Source organism: Doryrhamphus excisus, linkage group LG9 (genome assembly GCF_037039965.1).
Source record: "Doryrhamphus excisus strain RoL-2023G ecotype Guam linkage group LG9, RoL_Dexc_Guam_v1.1, whole genome shotgun sequence".
Classification (NCBI taxonomy): Eukaryota; Metazoa; Chordata; class Actinopteri; order Syngnathiformes; family Syngnathidae; genus Doryrhamphus; species Doryrhamphus excisus.
In genome coordinates this window covers 21,835,310-21,863,094 of record NC_136365.1, presented here as the reverse complement: position 1 = coordinate 21,863,094, position 27,785 = coordinate 21,835,310, and the positions used below count along the sequence as shown (strand labels likewise).

Here is a 27,785-nt window from a genome sequence, read left to right as displayed (position 1 = left end):
CCGGTTTTTCTTTGCGTGTTCTTTCCGGTCTATGAGCGGGAATCAAATCAAATCAACTTTATTTGTAGAGCACTTTTTCCTGCATGCACACAAAGTGCTTTACACAATTAAAAACAATTACCAATGGTTGTTTCAACGTGGCCGTTGTACTGTACAGATACATAGCTTCTTATTTACGCACAAATTGACCACAATTACTTGGAAAAATATTTAAAATATCTAAATATTTCACTTTATTTTAATAATGTCCCAGAATCAGTGTTGCCCTAAATGACAGTAAAATGACATATAAACGTATCAATGCAAATTTTAATAGTCAAACGGAGCAGTACAAAGCAAGAGCAATAAGTCAATCATTTAGCCATTCAGACAATCCCTGATTAAACGCCGCTTGGTATGGCTTCACTGCATGCTTCTTAAGCACATATATTGATTTATATATGAAATTAACAGTTCCAGTCATGTGTTATATCATACTGATGCTGCGGTACAACAAAGTGTTCAGGTTGATCGGAATTTTTGTGGCAACATCGGAAAATTGCTCATTGCCAGTGGGCAAACGATAAGACTCGTTCTAATAAGTTTGGCTCTAAAGTGGAAAATAAAAGTTTGGACAAATAAACAAAAAAATCTGCAAACCTAAACAAAACATTTGAATTAGGCTAACGTATTTTAGACGTCAATACTACCGAAGCAAAAGGCCTTCCACTGTTGCAAGCCAGGACTCCCGAGACTAAGTCTGTAAACAATGACATAACATGGATACTTTGTCTTTTCGACATTTCTTGCTCCCGCTGTGGTGACCTTCATGAGTTGATTATTAGATCAACGATATCGAATACATTCGAGTCAGATCAAGACTGGTACATTTGCTGAGGCAACTTGCAGTTTGGTTAGCGGAGGTTTGCTGGGTGTGGCTAAACACATGCACATGACCATTCCATCAACATGCTGCCCGCTTGTGGGTTTGGCGCCGGCGTCACAGTGCCGTTAGCGTACGGAAGACCTGAGTGAGGCAGAAAACGGACGCGGTGAGCGCGGTGCACTGTTTAGCCAGCAGCTTGGTGCTCAGGTCGTGGCAGCTGCGATTGCCGCCCGCACGCTCGGCCGCCAGACACAAGTCCTTGAAGGAGCGCGCCACGTCGGCCAGACTCGAGACGGCTTCGGCGTTCCTCCGCTCGCATCGGTCGCAACCGGAAAACCAAATGCATACGCCCGCCAACTCAACCAAGGTCCGGAAGCTGTCGGCGAGTAAATTGAGCATTTCGTCCGGATTTCGCTCGACGCCGACGACCTTTTGGCAGCTCGTTGTGAGCCGCCGCGCTTCGGTTTGAAGCACCTGGTTGTTCTCGGTGAAGTGGGAAGCACACGTGTCCCTTGGGTGGCGACCTCCTTGACCAGCCGCGGAACGATCGGCGGCGCTTTTCTCCAAGACAGAAAGGAGCTGGTTGACGTCGGCGCGGAGAACGTGGAACCCGGCGGGCGGCTTTGGGTAACGCTGCTTTCCGAGTCGATTAATGGTGTCTTTTTGCGTTTTACAGTTCATACAAACATCGGAGAGCGGCGGGAGGAGGGGGCTGAGCTCTGATGTCGGCGAGGTAAGAAAGGATGGAGGACCAGAAGGATCGGTCGTGAGAGGAAGAGCTAACCTGGAACTCGGCGGCTCGCCGCTTCCTTGGCATGAGAACTCATAAACGGTCATCTCTTCGTCGAAGCTGCCCCCCCCGTTGAAGCAGTTGGTGTAGACTGCTGGGCAGCCGCAGGCGTCCGTGTTCAAACCCTCGCAACGAGACGCCAGCGCAGGTTGCCAAGTAGTCTCTCTCTCTGATGACACCCCTGAATGGGACAGGTCCTCACAGACCTCAAAGACGAGGCAGCCTGAGGAAAGTGGGTTCCATGGGTCCGTGCTGGGTTCTGGTGGACTGATTAAGGGCCTGTCGATGCTACTTTGGTCCTTTTGGGATTGGCCGTGAAAATGTAGTCCCGGCCCGTTAAGATTTTGTGTAGTCACCACGATCGCAGGAGGAACGGAGGGCAACCTTGTGTCATTCATCTGGGATCTTGGAGCATCTTTGACAGGGCCAGGAGTGTCCAGAGTCGGAATTGTGGAATGTCTTGCGGGGGTGAGCGCTAGGGAAACTGGAGGCTGCGTTACCGGTCCTGGTGCTTTGTTAGATTCCGGCTGCTGTTGTCGCTGGGGTTCGGCCCGGACGGTTTTGTCATCTTCCAACATTCCTGGTGTTTCCCTCACTTCTGATCCGAAATCAGATTTACTGGCTGAGGACGGAAGAACAGAAAACCTGTCCTCTACTTCCGATCCTGTGACAGTTGTATCCGAATCATCCGACTCCTCCGCCTGGAGCGTATCTCTGATACGCATGACATCATGGACGTCCATCGCCGTGTGCATGATGTCCGTGTTGGCGGAACACTGCCCGTCTTGGTTGAGGGATTCTTGGGAATGTGATAAAAACATGGGCAGCTTTTGGATCTTTTCTCTGAGTGTGGAAGCAGACAGACGGCCCATGACGTTGGGGGAACAGGACTGGAAGAGGAAGTGAGTCGGCGAAGGAGACCCTTTGGCAAGATTGTGGACCACGCTGGTGTTGGCTGGAAGTGAATCAGCACCCGAAGTGGACTCTCCTTTGGCTTTGTGGACAGTTTGAGTCTCGCATGAATTATTTAAAACGTCACTTTTCAATTCATCACTTGATGCTGTGATGGCGTTCGCCGTCAGCGTGTGTTCGGGATGAGCGTTCCTTTTAGTACGGCCGTCAGTGGCGGTGTGTTCAGGACGCGAGCTACAATTCACGACTGTTGTCAGGTCATCTTTTCCACCGGAAGTATTTATTACATCGTCGTCGTTAAAAACGTTATCGGAATTGGCGCCGTCTGTAACCTCGTCACTGGGAGTCCGACCAGTAGTTTCCCCTTCATCGCTCGTTGGATGGCAGCTGGACGTTCCTGTGCTGTGGTGAACAACCGGCGCTGGAATCAGCGGGGATGAAGGTGGAGGAGGTGGAGGAGAGTACGAAGAAGGCATTGCGTCATCATATTTTTGAACAGTGGCGCTCTTGTTATTCTGGTCCTGGTTGCCCAATTCCTCCTTCCCATCAGCTCTACGATCGGCGCTCTCCCACCCGCCTGGGTCCACTCGGCATCGAACTACAGTGATGGAAGGAGATCTGGTCTTGATGATGTCATTGACAGATTTCGATTCCATTGCGTCAGGTTCCATCTCCATGTCTTGTTTCCTTTTCCCGGTGGGGGGCAGGGGGTCTCTAGCTTGACCGCTGGATCCGAGACCATAAGCGATGAGAATGGGTTTGGTTTCAAGCTGGGCTGGTTCTCCTTCTGAGTGAGTCAGAGAGGAGACAGTCGGACTGGGATTCTGTGTTTGTTCTGAAGGTTCAGGGTCAGAGGTCAACGTGTGGGTATCAGTCGCTTCTGCAAGATGGTTTTTACTTGACTTGGAACGGACCGGGTCCTGCGTTGATGCGGAATGAGGGTCTGGATAGGATATCCTAGAGGCAGCATCAGTTTCCTTGAAGGAACGACGCGAACGGGATCTTTTTCTGTTGTCGTATAAAACTTTCCCGCCTCCGCCTTCCTTGTTCCCTCGTTGGCTCACTTCGTTCTTTGAGTCTGGCGCGGAGATTGTCATGTCACTCAAACGACCCGCTTTCATCTCAGCACCATCTGCAGAAGGAGAAATATATATATATATATATTTAATATACAGCATGAAACACATTTACACATATAGTGGTGAATATAAATATTGACAGTCAAACATTTTGATATGAATATTTTTTAAATTATATATACGCCAAACTGATGTCAAATATTAATAATTAAATATGATCATTGATCATTAATTCCTGTCTGCCACACCTTAAATAAATGTGTGGTATGAGAGCAGTCATTAAGGATAGTGTAATGACTGTGTAATGACCACTTAATGCCACTAGATGGCAACAAAACCAAACATCTCGTCTGTTGAAATCATACACCTTATTCTCCATATACCCTGGTGCCTTGGTTAACGTTGTAATCCTTTGGACTCAAAGCAAAACTGACTCCATCCCGGACTCTCAGGGGCCCCCGGTAAAAGCTGGGGAGATTCCAAACCAGATCTTTCCGATCCCCTGTATGGTAAACATGCTAACCACCCGGTCACCGTGCGGCCAGCAAATCTTCCCAAAAATAATATAAATTTATTCATACACCCATAACATATTTATAGCTGTACATACAGAAAATGATTAAAAAATAAACAAAGTTTTGTTGGAAAAAGACAAAACCAAAAACTAAACACTTTTTTGTGGTCCATGTGTTTGTTATATCATGTCTGTTTTGGTTTGAGTTCATTCTGGAACGCATTACGATGTTAACCAAGGTACCAGGTATTATCTAACAATAAATAATGAAATAACGTTTAGGAATACGCCAAGAACCAAGGAAAAATAAGCTTGGAGCACCTGTGAGCTTCATGACAGTATCACCTTTAGGCCCCGCCCCGGAGCCTGTATCGTCAGGTGACGTCAAGCGATCCCTGGCATCAAAGAACTCCTCATCGGAGCTACTGTCTCCAAAGCCGGGCGGCGGCTGGAGAATGGGAAGCGGCCGCAGGTCACGTGCTGGGGCGTGTTCCTGCTCCGGATCCTCGCCTCTTTGCGCCCGGCTCCCGCTGTCAGGGGTGATGTTGGAGCAAAGCTTGTAGTAACAGCGCGCGTCGCTTTGATCAAAGTTAAACACAAAGTCGGAGTGGGAGGAGGCGGAGGTTGAGGAAGGGGAATGGGGGTGTCGGCAAAAACCGCTGTTGCCTCCGTCACATAATCTTGTCAAAGCCTCGTCCGTGTGGTCAGTTAGCGCTGTTGTCCTTTTCCTCTCGTCGTCCTCTTCATCCTCACTCGCCTCGGGGGGACTCGGGAGGTCCGCAAGGCGGGACAGCTCGGCAAAACACGTGTTGTCGCTTTCCGAGTAGGAGCTGGTGGAATAATTGGTGAGGTGAATGTCAAAGGAGCGTCGAGGTTCAGCTCCATCGCCGCACATTTTTGTGCCGCCGTCGTCGCTGTAGGACGTGACGTGAAGAAGACGATGAGAGTGAGCCGGAGGAGGAGCAAGAAGGTGACCCTCGGAGTACGTGTGAGCGTACGGGTGGAGTTCCAGAGTGGAATATGTCTGGGCGTGGCTCGGTGTGGAAGCGCTGGGATGGAGGGAGGCACAGGAGCACGAAATCAAGTCGTCTTCCTCCAGGAAGTCGAGGGAGTCGCTGGAAGGGCTGGTTATGACACAGGAGTCGGTGTGACATGAATCTGACAGACACGGCTGGTCCTCAGTAACTGCACTTGCGGTCTTGGGTTCTTGGGACTCAGGTTTCTCGGGGTCCTCGTCTGTCGCGTGGATCCGTAATCGTCCGCCATTCTGGTTTCCTGTCTCTAGCTTGTCTTCTTTCTTGCTCTCTTCAATTGTATCAGTTGGATCCTTTTCTGCGTCAGCATCATTTTCATCTTTCCGACTTCTACTTTCCCTGGCATGTTTGTTTATCTCGGGGTTCCTGTCAGGCCTGCGCCTTCCCTCTGGGCCCGACGAGGATCTGACACGCGGGCAACGTTTGCCATCACGAGACTGGCGGCTGACAAGCGGCTCCATGTCCAGGTCGGACGAGTTGTCAGAGTCGCTGCCGCAACGCGACACGTAACCTGTCGATGGAAATGGCCGTGAAAACATGACTTGGAACAGCGGAAGGCGTGTACTGTTCTTTTAAACAGACTCAATGTGGTCGTTCAAAAAAAAAAAAAATCATATACAATAAACAATTTATTATATATAGAGGAACATAAAAGTATGAACTATTGAGTATGGTTTGGAGTTACAGTAATATGAATACTGTTCAGAATATTAAAAAAAAATATGGTAAAATAGATACAAGACAATATGGATATAAAATAAAATAATAATAATGTTCAATTCTTAAATGAAAAAGAAATATGACAAAAATAAGTAAAAGATGTGAAAAATAAAATTGTAAAATTGTATATAATAAAATAAATAATAACTTCAAAAAATCATGTGAAAAAATAAAATTGTAAAATTGTATATAATAAAATAGATAATAACTTTAAAAAAATCATAGAGAATAAACAATTTATTATATATAGTGGAACATAAAAGTATGAACTATTGAGTATGGTTTGGAGTTACAGTAATATGAATACTGTTCAGAATATTAAAAAAATATATGGTAAAATAGATCCAAGACAATATGGATATAAAATAAAACAATAATAATGTTAAACTCTTAAATTAAAAAGTAATATGACAAAAATAACAAAGAGATGTAGAAGAAGAAAAGAAAAATAAACAAAAAAACGAAAAAAATGTAAATAAAAAATAAATACAAAGAAATAAATAAATAATTTTAATTTTTTTTAAAAAAAGAATAAAAAAAATAAAAAATAAACAGAGCCTCAATGCGATCGTTTTGTGTACCTTCTTCAACGGACACTTTGTGCTTCTTCGGGGCATCCATCCAGGGAAAGATATTCAAGGCGGGGTCAACAAACACTCGACAGTAGCCTGCTATTAGGCACGACATATCCTTGGCCGCTAGCGTCTCCAGTAGCAGTGTCATGGGCTGCAAGGACACCAAAGAGTATGAGAAAACCGGACCAAAAACATCGGCTGTTGTAGATACAAAAGACTCAAAGTCGAGCCACTAATTCTTCACATCAAAATCCATAACTAAAGGCCCAAACCTCCTCCCGGTCTCACCTTAATGTCCTGCAGGTATATTTTAACCAGGCTGACCTTGTCAGACTCCTGGATGAGCTCCAGGCGCGTGATGCTGTTAAACTCTGTGAGCGTGGACAGGATGCTCATTTTGTGGTTGATCACCTGACTCACGCCGTAGCGTGCGCCCACCAACAGGGTTACCGTGGACTCTCTGTCCTGCAGCTGAAGATAGAATTGATGGTTACCGGTACTGATACACGATATCATGACATACGTCTACAGTGCACAGGACTAATAGTCTTACCATCATAGTCGCACTAAAGGATTTCCCACCAAAGGACTTGAGCTCACTTAGTTCCTCCAGGTAGTTTAAGCGCGCCAGCTCAACTGTCAGTCCCTTCTGTTTGGAATCATTCTGGGATTGGCTCTTCTTCAATTGGAAGGTTATGGCCTTTTTCATGTCTTTCTCGCGCATGTTTCTCAACAGCGTGGAGGAAACAAAGGTTTCCATGCCCCACGTCTTGCTGGAGAAAGCACAGACACTCCGTCAGCAGGAATCAGTCGTACATTCATCAGCTCATCTTTAGTTGTTCATACATGCAGGCAGTGGCAGTTTTAGCTTTGGGTCACATGGGGCATATTCTCTAGGCGGGGTTGCAAGGCGCTTTTGGCGCCCTCTACCTTCAATTGGAGTTTATTGTAATGGTAATGGTAATGGTTTTATTTCATTTGAACATGCATCAGATTCCAATTGAGTGCATCCCATAATCAGTTCCCAGTTCCACATGTCCAAAAGGAGTAGGAAGAAGCAAAGCTTCAAATGAAATTAAACCATTACCATTACCATTCCTTCCCCAAATTATTGACCATGAGCTTTCCTCTCACGTGGGGGGCACCATACAAGCTAGAACCGCTACTGCATGCCTTCATCAGGACAAACTGCACGCGTGTCTTTACATGACTGTCTTCAGGCTGGTCTTTGGTGGCAGCCCGCAGCTCACCAGCCTCTCCTGGATGTGCAGAGCAGCAAGTCGCAGGGCAGTGTTACACCTCATCTCCACCGCAAAGCGCTCCTGCAGAACATCATTCACCCCCTGACAAAAACACAACTGTGTCATAACGGCGTCCCGATTCCTGATGTGCTCCTGTTTGTTCATCTTGAATAACATGGACTACTGCCAGGCTGTTCTGTCGAGCTCAGGAAAGCTACCACAGCTACAGCATGTTCTTGTCTTCCACAAATCTAATTCCAAGATTGTTTTATTGATTTTTTAAATACGTGAATGGCCGAGCCCGATAATATTTCTCGGATGGGCCCCTTTTAACCGTCTGGTTGGAAGCTCGCAACTGCAGGAACCATGGGAGGACTTATTTAGCATTGAATAGTGAATAAAATAAAATAAAATCTCAATATTTATTCCATGTTCCTTTAACTTTGCTTCCCGTGGTCCAGACACGAATAGTAGTTTAGGAGTATGGGTCCTGTGGTGGACAAGGGGCTTTAAAGCCAATAAAGCCTTCTGAAAAAAAACAACAACGCCCAATTTACATAATGTGACATGCATATTAACCAAGTTACAGCGACATTGTTATAAATATTGTGATTAACATTATTACACCAAAGAACTACTTTCCTGGTGTAGCGACACCACGCCACACCGCACCACACCAGCTAGCTACTAGCCGGCTAGCGACTCACACACTCGCTCACAATGCGACCCAAAGGTGACTACATAATGCTACATAAAAAAAATACAAAATACAAGCTACAAGATGCTAATAGTCAACGCTTCCGCTGTTTACCTGCAGGTAAAAATACTCAAAGGCAGTGGGATCTCCCTGTAGTAGAGTCTCAGGTTGTTTGGGGACGAAACAAACACGGAAAAGACACCTGAAGTCATGGGACTCTTTCTTCTGGACCACCTGAGCTCTCACAAACAAACACACACACACACACACACACACACACACACACACACAGGTAATGCTGTATTGCCTGTACACAGTGTTATTTATATGTTTGTATACCTCTTGTATCTTCTCCTCGTCATGAAGCAGCAGCAGTTTAGTGACACTGTACTGCTGCTCCAGCACCAGGGAGAAATGTTCAATATTCCTTAGGGAAAGTTTTTCCTTGAGTGTCATCACGATGTCCTGACGCAAACATTGAATTAGAATACAAGTTTGGAGGTTAGAGTTGGTATTCGATTAGAAAAAAAAAAACGGAGTACCGAGAAGATGGCGACTGAAGCAACTGTACTTTACCTTGACTGTTGTGCTGGGTTCAAATTTAAAGGCTTTGGTCTGCCCATTCTCCAGATAAACCTTCAGAACATTTGGCAGAAATAGCAGCGAGTTGCCCTGCAACGCAAACAAGAAGTCATGGTTAAAAAAACGTCTTAAAACATGCCATAAAAATTAGAGTCATGGCGACAGACACCCGGAACGGCCTTCTGAGTCTTCGAGACGGTCAGGACACCGCTCATAAGGAATACTAATGCTGCTCATACAGGATTTTATTCCAATTTCCGTTTGTATTCGTTGAGTTGTTTTCCCAGTGTGTTTCCATGTACCATTCTCTGGCATTCCTGTATTTAAACCGACCGTGACACCCACTTCCATCTCTTCCTAACAAGGATCTTCCAGTCACGTAATCAGAGTCATTATTGGGAAACAAGACAAATATCGACCAGCATCTTCTCTGGGATTAGTAATGGCCACTCCAGCCTCTGTGGTTTTCCTCATCCAGCTAATTTCACATCCGCTAACGGGATGGGAGCAGCCAGAGCCAAGAGCCAAGAGCCAGAGCTTCAATGAAAAAACAGCAGCGCGAGCCATATTAAGTGCATATGGGTAGAGTGAGTGGCGTCATTAGGCCAATTTTTTGGGGGACTTCAGACCCCCTAAAATGTTCTTAAGCCCACCTAAATAATTTGGTATTTTTATTGATTGTTTAATTGATTTTTCTTTTACAAAAAAAATCTGACTAATTTCATATAATAGGGCCCCCCTAAAATGTTCTTAGGGCCCTCCTAAAATGTTATTAAGCCCCCCTAAATAATTTTATATTTTATTGATTTTTTTTTTACAAAACAATCTGACAAATTTCATATAATAGAGCCCCTTTAAAATGTTCTTAAACCCCCCTATAATTTGATATTTTTTTATTGATTGTCTTTTTTTTCCAAAAAAAATCTGACAAATTTCAGATCATAGGGCCCCCTTATATGTTCTTAAGCTCCCCTAAATAATGAGATTTTTTTAAAATATTTTTTTTATTGATTTTAATTTTTTTTTTACAAAAAAAAATCTGACAAATTTCATATAATAGGGCAAAAGCAGGCTAATAAGCAAGCCAATGAGCAGGCTAATACTAGCCTACTAAAACTACTACTAGTAGTAGTAATAATCAGAAGAATAATAACGATGATAGTAATAATAATAGGCTAATTAATAATATAATAATGATTATTATATAATGATCACTGTCCACTGGACAGAATGGTAGCAGAGCTTGTGTATCGCTCAAACAATATTATGTAACATATTCAAGGTCAAGCACAACAAATTGAGGTCGTTAGAAGCTGGCCAAAGTAACCTCGCCTCACTCACCTGAGCGTGTCCGTTCACTTCGACTTCCTCAGCAAAGCGGACTTTCACTGGGTTGGACTTTAGCTTGGCCCTCTTTTCCGGCGTGATGAAGGACGACTTAGGGCCCTAGAAGGTCGACAAGAATTAGCCTGTGGAACATTCTAACATTTCAATTACAAAGAAAAGTACCAATATCCATACAGAAATATCGATACCATAAATAGCAGTTCTTTATGCTCTAAAATCAATTCTCAAATTAAAATATCGATACTTTGATACTCGAGTCATTTCAGACAATACACGTCATTAACAGGAACAAAGTGGACAGTAATTAAATGATCGATATCTTGGCTAACTGACAAGCGACTTTTTCCTCCGCCTAGGCACGACTGAGTTTTACTCGGTATCCGATCGGAAAGAAAACGGGTGGTATCGCACATGACTACTGGGCACTGAGTGAGGAAACGGGTAAATCCCACGGCGACAATCTGGGGATGGGTCCGCATCAGGTGGGGTCTTTGAAGAAGCTGCCATCCAGGGAATGAAACGCAGTGGCGATGATTGTATCGTATCCGGAAGTGAGGCCGGAATGAGCTCCTCCAACTCAAGGAAAATGGAATGCCCAATCTGAGACAATGTCTGTAGATATTCCATGAAGTCTGAGGACTTGATCTATGAATAGGTGGGCTGTCTGGAAGCCTAAAGGGAACTTTTCGAGGGAGGAATCATCATCCCGCTGTGATGTGGAACGAAAAGGATCCGCCCTGATATGGAATCGTTACGGCGATGTGGCAGCTCCTTAAATAGGACCTGCGATGATGCGGAACTTTGATTGTTGTCGACACTTTAGTGTGCCGGTCTGTGTTTACCTACCTGAGCGCTATCCAGCAGCCTTTTAAGGGGCGGCCATCAATGGAATGAAAGAAAGTGCTAATGATTCCACCTCGTGGTTTATCCTTTATGATTCCGCATGATGCTTTAAGTCGTGCATAAAGTCACCCTTGTACAGTAAAATAAAACAAAAAAAACAAGCAGCCTTTGGATTGTGTGTCGACATTTAGCAGTTTAACAACAATGTACCTTAACTGTGTAGACAGTCTTCCGCCAAAATAAATATTTAGTATAAATACTTCAAGCTTCATATGGATTTATATGATCTGGCAGCCATGACTCAAATGAAACGAGAGTTGCTACCATCAGCAGAGGCAGAAAGAAGAATTATTGAAGTTCAGTCCAACCAAGTGGAAACATATAAATCTGCTTGTGGGCTACTGATTGAAGTGGTGGACCTCGACACTTGCAAACCAAGCAGGCGTCCACCCTAACATACACAATGTGTTGTACAGCCCGGATGTAAATAGACAAAAACAAATAGACAAATTGTTCAGCTGGAACTATTACCCCTGACACCCCTATGGAAAAGCCAGCATTTCAAGAAATGCTGCAAATGTTTGACAGACAGTACCAATTGCCGGAGAGTGTCTTTGCCAAACTTTACAAAGATGACATGTTGTTGATAAAATGTTCTTAAGGTCTCCAAAATAATGTATTAAATAATTATTGATTTTTTTACAAAAAAATCTCTGACTAATTTCAAATAATAGGGCCCCCTTAAAATGTTCATAAGCCCCCGTAAATAATATGATATTTTTTATTGTTTAAAACAATTTTTTTTTGTTGATTTTGTCTTTTTTTTTTTTACAAAAAAATTGTTCAGCTGGAACTATTACCCCTGACACCCTTATGGAAAAGCCGGCATTTCAAGAAATGCTGCAAATGTTCGACAGACAGTACCAATTGCCTGAGAGCCATATGACATATACCTAACAATGGTTTGTTTGGTCTCAAACAATGTTAATATCTTTGAAAGTCAATTTGCGGGACAATAAAGCGAGGGGACAGTTTAGATATCGTGACTTACCAGCATTGTTCTGAGAATAGTCACCGATAACGCATCTTCACACTCTCTAAAAGAAAAAGGGACAGTAGTGTTCAGATATATTTCATACGGGTACTTGTACACACAACGCGAGCGTAGACCTGATTATTTCGGCAGCTTGCTCAGAGGTCAGATCATCAACAGTGACATTATTGATCTTCAGTAGCTGGTCTCCAGGGACGAGCCGACCATCTGCAGGACCACCTGGGTGCACAAAATGTCCTTGTGTTGTCATGTCTGACCGAGTGTAATATACTCGTATTGCACAACATGTTTATTCAGCAGGTCTCCTTTTATCTTCAAAGCAGGATAATTCCAATTCGGTGAATATTACCTGGGGTGACCGCTTCTACCAGGATGGGTGTGTGGGAGGAAAGGGTGAGGCCGTGAGATCTGAAGTTTGGGTCCTGCTGGATCAAAACATTCAAGCGGAATGGGGAGTTCCTCTGGTCTGAAGTACTGCACTCTGCTGTCCCCCCATCTATTGCAACTCTGTCTCTGAGGGAGGGGGGGGTCAGAAAAGAGCATCGTAGTTATTGCTGGGAACGACTGGGGACGACCTCACGCTAGCTTTAAAATGAGGTAGTTTACCTGCTCAAAGACCTGCTGCCCAACTCTCGGGACCGTCTCAGCCATCGTCCCACCACCTGCTCGACCCTGCTGGTCCTACGGGATGGGGAGTAACTCCTGTCCTGCAGTTCCATTTATCTAGAAGAGGATCACGAATAAAGCATTCGAGTACCTCGAGAAGGCCAGTGGGCTCTTGGATGGCCGCCATTGACCCTGGTTCAGATGTTAATTTATGGCCGGGGCAAATAAACCCGTGGCCCTCGGTTCTTAATAGATCTCAACATTCACGAGAGGACGGAGGGTTCTGAGAGCGTGATAAGGATTCTCAGACACCATCGATTTATACCATCGATAAATATAATGAACTCCCCAAGTAATCATGACATTACTGAAGAAGCAGAAACACTTTCAGATACGGTTACATACATGCTCGTCCACAATCATGGCTTACCGTTACATCCCATAATAACCATTAACGATATGTTGAAATGACTACAATAATGGATGGGTGGTTACACGGATAATCTTAGCAAGCTGAGGTGAACCAAACAGCTGCTGGAAGCAATCTCTAGCAGACGCACTTTGCTGATGATGGCCATTAGCGCCATCCATTAGAGGAACCACGGCGTCCAAGAGAGGAGGAGAAAAAGCAGGAGAGAAAAATGAACATATTTTGATCACAGCTCGAGGAGGCAAAAGGCTTGGGATGAAGTGCCGAGTTGACACAGCGCTAATGTCTCCGCCGGGATCTTGTCCCATAAGCACATTATCCATCCGTCTGTGGAAACCCCTCACTTGTCTCCAACTCTTGTTTTTCCTCTCCACTTCGCGGTGCCGCTCCCTGAACTTTCTGGACCCTCCTTCGCTCTAGCCTGGGTGGCAGGACATAGCCATGGGTACAGGCCGGGGAAAGATAAACCGTGACACATCAGTGGTATTTGGTATCCGGGTCTTCAGTGAGGACTTAACAGACTCAGTCTGTCTTTTAAGACCACCACTGTGACGTTGTAATCGAACAACCCATCAATACCAATGGGTCCTAGAACAGGACCATTGTGCAGTGTTTGTATGTCCCATCCGAGTAGGCTCCTTGCCTTCGTAGACCGGGTAGACTACTGGCTTTAGTAGACCGGGTAGGCTACTGTCCTTAGTAGACTGCGTAGACTACTGTCCTTAGAAGACCGGGTAGGCTACTGGCCTTTGTAGACAGGGTAGACTACTGTCCTTCGTAGACCGAGTAGGCTACTGGCCTTTGTAGACCGGGTAGACTACTGGCCTTTGTAGACCGGGTAGGCTACAGGCCTTCGTAGAACGGGTAGGCTACTGTCCTTAGTAGACCGGATAGGCTACTGGTCTTCGTAGACGGGGTAGGCTACTGACCTTTGTAGACCGGGTAGGCTACAGGCCTTCGTAGAACGGGTAGGCTACTGTCCTTAGTAGACCGGATAGGCTACTGGTCTTCGTAGATGGGGTAGGCTACTGACCTTTGTAGACCGGGTAGGGTACTGGCCTTCGTAGAACGGGTAGGCTACTGTCCTTAGTAGACCGGGTAGGCTACTGACCTTCGTAGACCATTTAGGCTACTGGCCGTCATAGACTGGGTAGGCTACTGTCCTTAGTAGACCGGGTAGGCTACTGGCCTAGTAGGCTGCAGACCCCGAATTCAAACACAGCCATAGTCTCCCCAACGTATCCTTGGTCTTCCCCAAAGCCTCCTACCGGTCGGACGTGCCCTGAACACCTCCCCAGGGGGGCACCCGGCAAGCATCCTGACCAGATTCCTGAGCCACCTCATCTGGTTCCTCCAGCGGTTCTACTCCGAGTTTCTCCCAGATGACAGTGCTTCGGAGAAAACGTATAGCTAAGCATAGCACAATCAGAGTTGCTCAACACTTACATATGACTGATAGAAAAATACTGGGAGAGGCAGACACACATAATATTGTTGCCATTTGCGTTGCTTTGCGACTCGGTTAAATAAAAAAGTTTGTTGGTCGGTCCAGTGATTTGTTTTCATTGTACTTCACTTAAATGTAATGTGTCGTTCTCCTGGACGCAATCATCTCGTATGGTAATTCATGTTAGCATCATGCATTTGCAAAAGCGCAGTCACACAGTGCAGGCAAATTAGATTACAGCGTACGTCTGCAGGCGATGGCAGGTACTTTGTGCGTCACGCGCACTTAGCCAGATTAGAATGAGCTTCTCCTTAACCTTCCAGGTCAGTTGAAGGCAACAGACTAAGCTATGGTATCACAGACAGTGTCTCTTATCCGCTACGCCCCACTCAGGACTCTCCAAATTGTTGCGTGTGGTCATTGGTTTTTGTGTGGACGCTACAAATGGCTTCACGTTCCCTGAACAACACACCTGATCTCAGGACTTTAGGTCAGGGCTCCATGAGGTCGCCAGTAAAAACCCCATTCTGCTAGCTCTCCATCCGTTATTGCACTGCTGAGGAACAAGGTGACATGTCTTCCTCACCTGAAGACAAACATAGTTAGCAATTAGAGTTTGAGAAGGTACACATGGGCATCAAAACGTATCAAATCAACGGTGGTACGTTCACAAGACGGGAATGAAGCATGGAATAGCAAAGGCGTTAAAAAGGACACGAAGCAGGGAGACGAGGAAAAAGCATGTCGGTGCTGCAAGGCTGCTTTTGCCTTGTGCTGTTGCATTTGCCCCGGCTCCAAACACCATCCATATTTTATGAGGGCCTTGGAAAATGTCCTGGGAAAAGTCCCATCAGCCCAACTGTCAGTTATTTCAATACGCGCCCCTAGCATAGCTTTTCCTACTGCGTTATTGAGTACTTGCTTCCTACAGATTACACATTTCTAAATTCCATACTAGACTAGCAGTAGCAGACTAGCTTAGAGCTGCAAACCATGAATGATTGATTCATTGATTATCCAATAAATCGACAAACGGTAATGGTTTAGTTTCATTTGAACATGCATCAGATTCCAATAGAGTGCGTCCCATAATCAGTTCCCAGTTCCACATGTCCAAAAGGAGTAGGAAGAAGCAAAGCTTATTAAATCCTACCCCTCCATCTGGTACTTTTACAATCACTAACTGTTACATTTGTTCACTTCCTGCTTTCCTAATATAGTTTACGTTATTTTTTTAATTTTTTTTTTTTTGTCTCGTACCGAAGGACAAGGTGATATGAGCATCCAATGCCATAATGGGTACCATAGTAAGTGTCAATACAGTGATATATATAGCACATCATGACTGGTTCAAGACTCTTCATCCTTGTATTTAGCAAACATCAAGATTTAGCAAACAATTTTGATTTGTTTATTTATTATCACAGTGTTCTGTGCTTTTTCCAGAAAAGCTGTTGTCTTTATGCACAAAAACGCAACTAAAACCGTAGTCCAAATTACTGAGATCACCCCCTGTTATGTTTTATTATGAATGTACTTTTTTTCTGGGTTTGAGTTTATGGTCTGACTTTATGTTAGGGTTTATGAATGTGTATGTGTCTTAGTCAAAGTGCTGCCCGCATCAATAATGCATTCAGATAATGCCAAGAACCTACAGTCATGTCAGCACACAGACCCTCGTCTGTGAACGAGAGAGGAAGGAGGGTGAAGAGGTACAATACATGACATCCCAAAGGTTGCTGGAGTTATGCAAAACTCTTTCAGGACAAAAAAACCTGATGAATTGTGTTCCCAAACACTTCCACAGCCAAAGTAGTAACATTCTATCGGGACTTATTTGAAGGGATTGTGGTCACAGGTACTCCATTCAGGTTTTCGTCTTTGAACTTGGCTGATTACTATCTCTTCCCTCACATTCGCTTACTATATTAGTCAGGAAATTGGTGAATCCATCCATCCATCTGTCCGTCCGTCTTCCAATGCTTATCCGAGGTCAGGTCGTGGAGGTAGCTGAAGCAGTTAAGCCCATATTTCCCTCACCAACTTTGTCCAGCTCCTCCTGGCGACTCACAAGGTGTTCCCAGGTCAGTGGAGAGACATAGTCTCTCCAAAGGACCAGCGTTTCCACTCTGACCTTCTCAACTTATCTCCTGGGGAGAGCCTAGCCGCCCTACAAAGAAAACGGCCAGAAACGGCAATCAAAACAAACATCCCTACCTGCTAGTGGGCTGTCCATAAATACTGAACATGGACACATGGACGCATGGACGCATGGACACGAACCAAGGCCAAAACCTGCCCGGTTCCAATGAAGATATAATTTGATCTATCAATAAGATCCATTAAAACCAACTATTACTCTTCATGAGTATCCTTGCAGACCAGCTGTAGCAGTTTCATTGTGGCACACCCACCCTGAGCCATCGCCGGCTGTTAAACTTGACAAACGCAATTGCATCAAAAATGTATCCGTGGCTAAAAATAACACAATAAATTAGTAAAGCAGTCGGCGATCTCGTATTTCATCTCTACTTTAATTCCAGATATGGCCATGAAACACACACAGTACACACACACAGTTACACAATGTATAAAGCACGGCCTGCAGGTCTCCGGCATCAAACGCATACATTGATGAGCATATAAAACGGCAACAATACGGTTTGTCCAGGTCAGGGTGGCATGATGCGGCAAAATATCCACAGCGACCTTGTCCTGTAAAATGACTAGTGAGCATCTCTCTCTCGCTTGGAATTAAAGTATTGATCTGTCCCTGACTTTGATTGATTTGTGTAGTCATCAACTGTTCATCAAGTTGCTGAATAAAGACAATGTTTACTTTTTTTTAATTGCAGTCATCCATCCGGACCATTAGCATCTCCCTGCTGATAACTCCATTTTTCACAACAGTCAGACTCTATATAAGAATATATAAGGAATATATAAACAAAATGCAAGTTAATGTCCAAGTTGTACTATTAGTTAACAATTTAAAAGTTGCTAGCTGCACTCTATGCAAATATTGGTGGAGTTTGGGATGTAGTTAATGTATGCTAATGAAGTGGTAGCTAGCTAATGTTGTTGTTGTTGTTGCTACTTTTACAGCTTGCTAACATTTCCTCCGACTTGGTGCTCAAAACGTACAATAATCATCCATGTGTTGTACAGTACACTCATTTTTTTAAAAAAAGAAACACACACCATGTACTGTATTTGACATACCGGAGCACATTTCTTAATCACTTTAGCTAGCCTTGTAATAATAACAGTTAAAGACCTTACCTATAGGCGGGGGGGTTGTTTGTGTCTCTAATCCCCCCCCGGAGAGACACCGGGACCATCACATCAGACATGGAGTTATCAGAGCAGACACAGGAAGAAGAAAAGAAAGAAGAAAAGAAACAAATGTGAGTGGAGTCAGTATTCCAAAGGAAGTGTAAAGCCGCACATAGACGCTGTCTGTCGGCGATTAGAAAATCCCACAGCAGGTGAGGCAGGCGGCCGGAAGGTTGAGGCGCGTGCACGCCGTTATCCCCCCCCACCTCCCGCCATCACCACACACACACACACACACGAAGTGAATTCACCTCGATTTAATCGTTAATTCTGTTTAATATATTGATTATAACTTATATATGCGTTATACAGCTTCTGTGTGGCGTACATTAACGTGTATTGTATTACTATATAAACCCAAGTGGTATTCCCCAGAAAATATATCGTTTATAGTTTTGGTTATTCACTTGGTCGTGTCGTGAAATATTACTATTTTTAATTAATTTCAATAAATATATATATTTATATTGAATATTTACCACGACCTGATAACTGTGTTATATTTTGAACAGGAAGCGGTGTGCTTTATTTTGAAATCTCCTGTTTGCAGTCAATAAAGAACTACAAGTTGAAATAAAAGTAACTGGATATTAATGGTGTTGACGAGGCGGGGTGTACTTCCGTTGTACACCATGTTGAGGGTTTCGACGCCATGATGGTGAGCAGAATCCGGAAACATTGATTTGTAAACGTGCCCTGGCACACTGCTCAGCGATCGATCAATTTGTTATTTTTTAAGCTTCCTTGGATGCTAATTTGTTTCTGTGTGTGGTTAGTGTCACAAGTCAGTGATTATGATGATGATTTAGGTTATAGCCTGGCAAATGTGTTAAAAGTGGCTTTGGTAAAAAAAAAATGGCGACATTGCTCCAAACAAATCATTCAAGTGACTGTGGTGACACCTGGTGGAAGAAGTTGAAACACTACACTGAGCCCCGTCAGTATTGCCAGAGAGGTATCAATAATTGTTGCATTTATACTATAAAAGACATCCAAAAATTCCATAATATACCATAATTTGATCTGTTCAATACACGGCATTACCAAACACAAACATCCTGCACGTGCCCTGATGTCTCACGTGACTCGGGTGGGGCCGCTGTTGTACCAGAGGCAGCTTTTATGCTACGCTGCTTTGAGTTCATCTAAAAGCCAACATTTAATTCTAAACTACATCCTACTCCATGTGTGTTAATGTTTAACTGCAATAGATGGTCCTGAGCAGTATGAAATTGTCATATTTATTTCCAAATACGGTCCTTTTAAGCTTGTGGTACGACCAATTGTAATTTCCTATCTGGCAAAACCGTTGTGATGTTCTGTCATGGCCACAAGATGTCAGTGTTGCACAAAGATACCGTTTCCTGCTAAACAGTACTGTTTGTTTACAGTGTCATAAATACTGAGTAAGTGTATATCACTAAACTTATACTACTAAACTAATACTACTAAACTTTAATTTTCAAATGTACGTAGTTTCACTATGTATGTATGTATGTATGTATGTATGTATGTATGTATGTATGTATGTATGTATGTATGTATGTATGTATGTATGTATGTATGCATGCATGCATGCATGTATGTATGTATGTATGTATGTATGTCATGTATGTATGGCTTGGAAAAAGATTTCATAACATTTCACTGCCGTCCTGAGGAGGCATTGACTCGCACTCATTAGCCATAATTAGTGTCATTATTATAATATGAATGAATTTCCCAACACTAGCTTACAGATATAACAACATGCGGTTGTCACCACAAGATGGTAGAGTTAACACTGTGACATTGTTGGGTATGAGATAAAAAAAGGGCAATCAGGATTTCGGATGGCCTTGGGATGGCAGGTGGGCCTTAAAACCAACGCCTACTTGACGCGGTTCCCTGCATCTTTATCAGGGAAGCGTTGGCTTGATGGTGGATAAGCCCCGGCAACGCTTCTTTGGTTTGAACTTGTCTTTTATTCATTCCATCGCTCCCAGTACCCACACCTCCACCGCGGCCCGGTTTCTCATGGCAAGCCTTAATCTCACGGCCTAATCGGCTGCAGATGCGAGGCTTTGCCATTCCCCACAGGGCTTTCCATGGGATATGGCCAAGTTTCAGAGGAAACGCTAAGGTACTTAGAGTAACAGTGGCATGAAGACACAGTCGGTAAAGACAACCCAGTGCGACTTTCCCTTGAGTTGACAAGAATAACATGCAGAAGTACCAGTACATCATATTGTACCAGTGGGAAAATCCCATCCCAACATTCCTAAAAGCATGCATGCTATTGTGAGAAGACTAAACCCAGGCGTAACTCAGAGTATCCCAGTGAGGTATTAGCGTTTTGCTTCTCCGAGTGAGACAAATTAGCTAAGATTGTTTGACTTCAAGTTAAAATAAACATGAATTAAACATAATTTAAAAAAGGGGGATTAAAAATGTGATTAATTTCAAATCAGGGCCTTTGAGAAGAGCTGGTGTTGGAACCTGGCCTTGGAGTATAGTTCCCTTGCAGCTCCATAATCAGACCATGGTGTCTTCCTGGTGTCTCCTTCGAGAACCTATTGTCACGCTCGGCTGACAGATGCAGACACGGGGGACAGTTCAAGTAGTTGAAAATAATGTAATAAAAACACAAAAATGTGTCCAAAAACAAGAACTCTGGGCGACGGTGCCAACAAAAGGCGGCACGGTGGGCAAAAAAAAAAACAGGAAGTGAATTTGACGAAGGATAGAAGTTAAACCATGACCGACTGAGGTGATGATGAAAGTCATTATTCGAGCATTTCTGTTTTTTTCCATCACCAAATGAAGGTATTTGCTCAATTGTGCTAGCTAAAGATATAAGCTAAAACAAACACAGAAACACAATGAAAGAATCGGTTCAAGCAAGGGTAGTGATGAAAGCTGATTGGTCCAGGACTCCAGCCTCTTACACAATCTTGAGTGTATAAAAGACCGGGCAGGGAAAGGAAGGGTGCTTTTTTGCAGCTTTGCTGTAATAAGACCCGCTTACTTGTAGGTATACAGGGACTGCAGATAAACCCGGACGTCTGTATTAAGTATTGTTGTCAGAAATAAACAATCTGGTTCTTATTCTATAATTTGGTTCTTTAAGATTCCCTTATCCTCTATTCAAAACCCACTTAGGATTTCTACACTTTGGCAAAGTGTAGCATTTGTGATGCTGATACGGACTCGGACTGTTTCAGTGGCTCATCATCAGTGTCGCTTGCAACGTCTTTTGTGTGCCAGAACTGGCAGATGGCGAGTGTTAGCATGGCCACAGCTCTTTATTTGTTCCCTTCATGTATGTTACGTCTGATTCGCTGACACTGACCCAAATGCCCGTAAACGCAAATGAGACAAAGACAATGTATGGCCGCATTTGGATGATGACAATCTGGCTTTTGATAGAGCAGAATAACGTTGCCTTTAATGCCGCTAAGGCCTTTGATTTGTTTTGAATAAATTCACCACTGCCCCCCCCCCCCCCCCCACCCTCATTGTGCTGATGCACTGCACTTCCTTCGATGGGCAAATGCTGCTCAATTATTTATTTTTTAATAAGCAGTGATGAATCAGTACGAGAATCTTCTGGCATGAAGGAAATCGATTGGTTAATCTTTGAATAAATTAGCATTTACTTCAAAAGGTTTACGCTTTTACACGCCGTTTTTTCAAAGCTGGCAAATTTTCAAGATCATTGAATCAATTTGTGATTTGACCTTTGATTTGTTGGTCGGTCAATCTATAGGTCTCGGTCTTTCAGTCTTTCATGGACGGTACACCTGGAGACATAACCAAGTGCTAAAATGACTGGAAAGCCACAGAAAAGCCCCCAGTGTTCCAAGGGGGGAAACGAGGCCATCAAAGGTTCTGGCAGATGCTGGTGGATGTGGGGCAACGGCTCTTAGTTCCACCAGATAACAACAACAACCAACCTGAGGCCCGAGGCATACTTAGGGACGTGTACAGTTCCTGGGGAGGATTAGGGACCAGGAGACAATCTCTACTCCAGGCCATTAAGGAACTGTCGAAGACGGCAGAGAAGAGTAGCTGGTTCCTTACTGGTCTCTCAGATAATCTGGGCTGGAGACGTTGTGGGAAAGTCAGCAAAACGACAACCCCAGTGATGTGTCAGTCCAGCCTCCCTCAACAAAAAAGTTGGTAGGTAGGTAGGTAGGTAGGAAGGTCGGTCGGTAGGTCGATGGGTCGATAGGTCGGTCGGTCGGTAGGTAGGTAGGTAGGTCGGTAGGTAGGTAGGTCGATAGGTCGATAGGTTGATAGGTCGATAGGTCGATAGGTCAGTCAGTCAGTCGGTCGGTCGGTAGGTAGGTTGGTCGGTAGGTCGGTCGGTCGGTCAGTTGGTAGGTTGGTAGGTCGGTCGGTTGGTCGGTAGGTTGGTAGGTTGGTAGGTTGGTAGGTTGGTCGGTCGGTTGGTAGGTCGGTAGGTCGGTCGGTCGGTAGGTTGGTAGGTTGGTAGGTCGGTAGGTCGGTAGGTTGGTCGGTCGGTAGGTCGGTAGGTCGGTAGGTCGGTAGGTAGGTCGGTCGGTAGGTTGGTAGGTAGGTAGGTTGGTCGGTCGGTCAGTAGGTCAGTAGGTAGGTAGGTTGGTAGGTAGGTAAGTCGGTAGGTTGGTCGGTCGGTCGGTCAGTCGATCGGTCAGTCGATCGGTCGGTCAATCGGTCGGTCGATCGATCGCTAGGTAGGTAGTCCAGTCGGCCAGTCCACATTCACCAGGGGGTGATGTTATCATCCCGTCCTGTGTAGTCCGAGTCTATAGTAAGGCAATGACGTCCCCTTCTCTGTCCTTATAAACCACCAGAGCTGTGTTCCTGACAGATGTGGACGTCAATGTCATCTTTTAACCACAGCAGCAAAGGCAAGAGGAGACAGAAGCGCCAAAGGCAACTTGGAATTCATTTTGACTTTTGAGGTGAAATTTCCCATGCTTCCCCTCTTCTATTGATGTCACATCGACCTCCGCTCTCTTTAGTCACGCTGTCATTATCACATTGCTTACAGTCGAACGTTATACCTCCATGACTTCTCCAACCCTTTCATCCTTGCCTGAAGGATCATCACCATTCTTCTATTGGTCATTTGTCCGTCCCCCATGACCGTCCCCAGCGCCATTCTCCCACTCCTTCCTTCCTTCCTTCCTTCCTTCCTTCCTTCCTTCCTTCCTTCCTTCCTTCCTTCCTTCCTTCCTTCCTTCCTTCCTTCCTTCCTTCCTTCCTTCCTTCCTTCCTTCCTTCCACCCATCCATCCATCCATCCAACACCACCCACTCCTTCCTTCCTTCCTTCCTTCCTTCCTTCCCTCCTTCCTTCCTTCCTTCCTTCCTTCCACCCATCCATCCATCCATCCAACACCACCCACTCCTTCCTTCCTTCCTTCCTTCCTTCCTTCCTTCCTTCCCTCCTTCCTTCCTTCCTTCCTTCCTTCCTTCCTTCCTTCCTTCCTTCCACCCATCCATCCATCCATCCATCCAACACCACCCACTCCTTCCTTCCTTCCTTCCTTCCTTCCTTCCTTCCTTCCTTCCTTCCTTCCTTCCTTCCTTCCTTCCCTCCTTCCTTCCTTCCTTCCTTCCTTCCTTCCTTCCACCCATCCATTCATCCATCCATCCATCCAACACCACCCACTCCTTCCTTCCTTCCTTCCTTCCTTCCTTCCTTCCTTCCTTCCTTCCTTCCTTCCTTCCTTCCATCTATCCATCCAACACCACCCACTCCTTCCTTCCTTCCTTCCTTCCACCCATCCATCCAACACCACCCACTCCTTCCTTCCTTCCTTCCTTCCTTCCTTCCTTCCTTCCTTCCTTCCTTCCTTCCTTCCTTCCTTCCATCTATCCATCCAACACCACCCACTCCTTCCTTCCTTCCTTCCTTCCTTCCTTCCTTCCTTCCTTCCTTCCTTCCTTCCTTCCTTCCTTCCTTCCACCGATCCATCCAACACCACCCACTCCTTCCTTCCTTCCTTCCTTCCTTCCTTCCTTCCTTCCTTGGCATGTTGCCGTTAATTCGGTGCCACAACGAGCCACTACGCGTCAACCACATAATCTTTGGCGCACACTGGCTCCAACTGGCGCCAGCCTAGTGGACTCCTAGCATCATTGCCACAACTCGTCTCGCGCCATCACATCCCAGTGGATTCCAATAGACGGATCTTTGGTGACATTTGGTTCCACTCGGTGGACACTTTGAGGAAGATTTTAAACACTTTGAAATGTTCTTGTTGTCAAACTCAATTTTTGCCGGCATTACGAGTCACCACGAGCCAGTTGGGAGGCAGTTTGAGCCACTGTACGCCACTAGGCACCTTATTGGTGACACTAGGCTCCACAGCAATTTGCACTGGAGCCAACTGGCACCAAATGGTCTTAGCATAACAGAAACTGATAGCCCTGTATTTGATCAGGAAATGAGCAAATTCAGCGATTTTTGCTTAAGAAAATGTTACGATTACTACTAATATTACTATTACTACTAATGTTACTATTAGACCCATACAGAAAATACATTTATAACACAGATATGAATATTTATTTCATGTTAGCATTTGTTGTTGTACTTTTTCATCATATCCCTATTGGATGTTGCATGTTCCGCTTTCCCCCCCCCCACATTCCCAGGAAGTGGGAGGAGATGTCCACTAATACATTTAATGGTTATTCTTACTATTTTGTTGCATCAAAATCCTTTTGAAAGCCAGTAAATATTGGATTTCTTCCCCTATCAACTGTTTCAAACTTTACTGAAAAACACAGAAACCTTTTATTCTTGTATTTAGATTTTTGATTGGCCGGGTAATGAGCCAGCCTCGTCTTTGTAGTCGATGCTCACGCATGTTTGTCCAAGAGATTAGGAGTAGCTGTCACGAGTAATGAACTTCACAGGAAGCCAGCCCAAATATGTAAGCCGTTGTTTGCGTACGTGTGGGTGTGTTTAAGCTGCGCCGCCAAAGGCTGGCCTTTGAAGTCTGCTGCTCGGACCTTTTAGAAGTTAGCCGCTCCCAGGCTGTCTGAGCCTGTCCTTGTCTTTGTCAAGGGCAGGACACGCTGTGATGGAGATGGGAAAAACCAGAGAGAAAGTCCTTTCTCCGCTTTGTCTACGGGTGTGTGCTATTGCTATGAAAAGAAAACAAGTCCATTATCTTAAGAGCTTTGTTATTGCTTATGAATGTGCGAGTCCATGTTGACGCCAATGTATGTGTGTTGTGTGTATGTGGGAGTATTTGTGGTGACAATAATTCAATCGAGTACTTTGCTGGAATGACGACGATACATTGTCAAGCACGGTTAAACACCTGTACTGAAATGCCTACTAGTGGTGTGTCGGTCATGAACGAACGGGTCAAAAGAACTACTTCTTTTTGTGAATGCAATGAACGAGGTACTAATACTTAGTACCTCGTTCAGTACTACGAGGTACTAATACTTAGTACCTCGTTCAGTACTACGAGGTACTAATACTTAGTACCTCGTTCAGTCCGTTCAGTTGCAAATGCTTTTTTTTGATTGGCTGGAGAGTCAGTTCACCGATTTATACTATCGTCGTTAGATGACTGAAAGACGGAGACCGAGAGATTGGCCGACACACAAACGAACGAAATGAACGAAATGAACGAAATGAACGAAATGAACAAAATGAACAAAATGAACAAAATGAACAAAATGAACAAAATGAACAAAATGAACAAAATGAACAAAATGAACAAAATGAACGTTCGATTTGATTAGATTAAAATGAACGGATCTTTTTACTGAATGAACCGGAATGATAATAACTACTAATTGACTGAAATGAGCGAAATGAACAAAATGAACGAAATGAACAAAATGAACAAAATGAACAAAATGAACAAAATGAACAAAATGAACAAAATGAACAAAATGAACAAAATGAACAAAATGAACAAAATGAACAAAATGAACAAAATGAACAAAATGAACAAAATGAAAGTTCGATTTGATTTGATTAAAATGAACGAATCTTTTCAATGAATGAACCGGAATGATAATAACTACTAATTGACTGAAATGAGCGAAATGAGCGAAATGAACTAAATGAACAAAATGAACAAAATGAACAAAATGAACAAAATGAACAAAATGAACAAAATGAACAAAATGAACAAAATTACTGAAATAAACAAAATGAACAAAATTAACGAAATAAACAAAATGAACAAAATGAACAAAATGAACAAAATGAACAAAATGAACAAAATGAACGAAATGAACAAAATGAACGTTCAATTTGATTTGATTAAAATGAACGGATCTTTTTACTGAATGAACCGGAATGATAATAACTACTAATTGACTGAAATGAGCGAAATGAGCGAAATGAACGAAATGAACAAAATGAACAAAATGAACAAAATGAACAAAATGAACAAAATGAACAAAATGAACAAAATTAACGAAATAAACAAAATGAACAAAATGAACAAAATGAACAAAATGAACAAAATGAACAAAATGAACAAAATGAACAAAATGAACGTTCGATTTGATTTGATTAAAATGAACGGATCTTTTTACTGAATGAACCGGAATGATAATAACTACTAATTGACTGAAATGAGCGAAATGAACAAAATGAACGAAATGAACAAAACAAACAAAACGAACAAAATGAACAAAATGAACGGATCTTTTTACTGAATGAACCGGAATGATAATAACTACTAATTGACTGAAATGAGCGAAATGAGCGAAATGAACGAAATGAACGAAATGAACGAAACGAACGAAACAAACGAAACAAACGAAACGAACAAAACGAACAAAACGAACAAAATGAACAAAATGAACAAAATGAACAAAATGAACAAAATGAACAAAATGAACAAAATGAACAAAATGAACGGATCTTTTTACTGAATGAACCGGAATGATCCGGTTCACTGAAATGAACGGTTTTGCCCACCACTGGTCAGTAACAGTTTTTGTGTTTCCTTATTTTTGCACTACTTTATTTTACATCCAATTGCATGTGAAGGAATGGTTCTATTTCTCTCATATTGTTACATTGTTGTATATTGTTTTTTTGGCAGCTAATTAATGCACGTAATGGAACACACCTGAACGGACAGACTCGATATGGCTGACCGAGTCGATGCACAGGAAGAGATCAAAGTCTAACGACCAATTGACCGAAATGACCGAAATGAACGGATCTTTTTACTGAATGAACAGTAGTGAACCGGTTCACCGGAAATGAACGGTTTTGCCCACCACTAAAACCTACTAGTTGTATGAAATGTGATAAAAATAAAACAAAACAATTGCTAATTGACATCGCATATTCTCCGGGTTGCTGACTTCGTGGGGGAAACTGGACTTGGATAAATCCTGGGCTTTGTCTCGCCTATCCCTTTTTGATTGACAGTGAAATGAACGCATCTGCAATCTTGAAGTATAAACCAATTTCCAAGATTTTCATTCCGTTGTTCTGAACTGATCCGGAGATTTCACCAATACCTAGCGACTTTGTCTTGGTTAAAAACCTAAAAACCTAGCGTTGAGGAAAACGGTTCCACAACGACACTAACATCGATCAGTGTGTGCTACTTGGCGGATCTTCTCACAGTTTCTCCTTTATCGCCGCGCTTTGGCGAGAAACTTTGTTCAAAGCATATTTGCAGATTCTTGGACGCCAAAGACCAGACACCCACATGGGTGTGTTTGAACTCAGACTTGACTCACTTG

At 43.7% G+C, this 27,785-nt stretch overlaps 1 protein-coding gene across 5 annotated transcripts; it reads right to left on the bottom strand.

Moving 5' to 3' along the window:
• Positions 1-44: 44 nt before the first annotated feature.
• On the bottom strand, positions 45-18,266 carry frmpd1a (FERM and PDZ domain containing 1a). 5 transcript variants are annotated; one of them, XM_058068319.2, is made up of 16 exons: positions 18,019-18,265; positions 15,209-15,322; positions 12,860-12,976; positions 12,603-12,766; positions 12,370-12,472; positions 12,251-12,296; positions 10,351-10,455; positions 9,004-9,099; positions 8,767-8,892; positions 8,542-8,661; positions 7,696-7,832; positions 7,043-7,262; positions 6,778-6,960; positions 6,496-6,640; positions 4,482-5,705; positions 45-3,699 (listed from the first exon to the last, which is right to left on the bottom strand). In XM_058068319.2, the coding sequence occupies exons 3-16, from the start codon at positions 12,970-12,972 to the stop codon at positions 980-982; spliced, it is 5,502 nt and encodes a 1,833-aa protein (XP_057924302.2). In that variant the 5' UTR covers positions 12,973-12,976; positions 15,209-15,322; positions 18,019-18,265; the 3' UTR covers positions 45-979. The 5 variants fall into 5 exon arrangements, with proteins under 5 accessions (XP_057924302.2, XP_078649800.1, XP_078649802.1 ...); XM_078793674.1 differs by having other exon boundaries at positions 8,542-8,892; positions 18,019-18,266; XM_078793676.1 differs by having other exon boundaries at positions 4,506-5,705; positions 8,542-8,892; positions 18,019-18,266.
• Between the last annotated feature and the right edge of the window lie 9,519 nt (positions 18,267-27,785).

Excerpts from the sequence above, each read along its gene's own strand:
- frmpd1a (XM_078793674.1), bottom strand. The coding sequence starts at position 12,972 with ATGGAACTGCAGGACAGGAGTTACTCCCCATCCCGTAGGACCAGCAGG. Across the intron at positions 10,456-12,250 it reads CTATTCTCAGAACAATGCTG|GGCCCTAAGTCGTCCTTCAT; the intron begins GTAAGTCACGAT and ends TCGACCTTCTAG. Across the intron at positions 7,263-7,695 it reads ACCAGCCTGAAGACAGTCAT|CAAGACGTGGGGCATGGAAA; the intron begins GTAAAGACACGC and ends TGCTTTCTCCAG.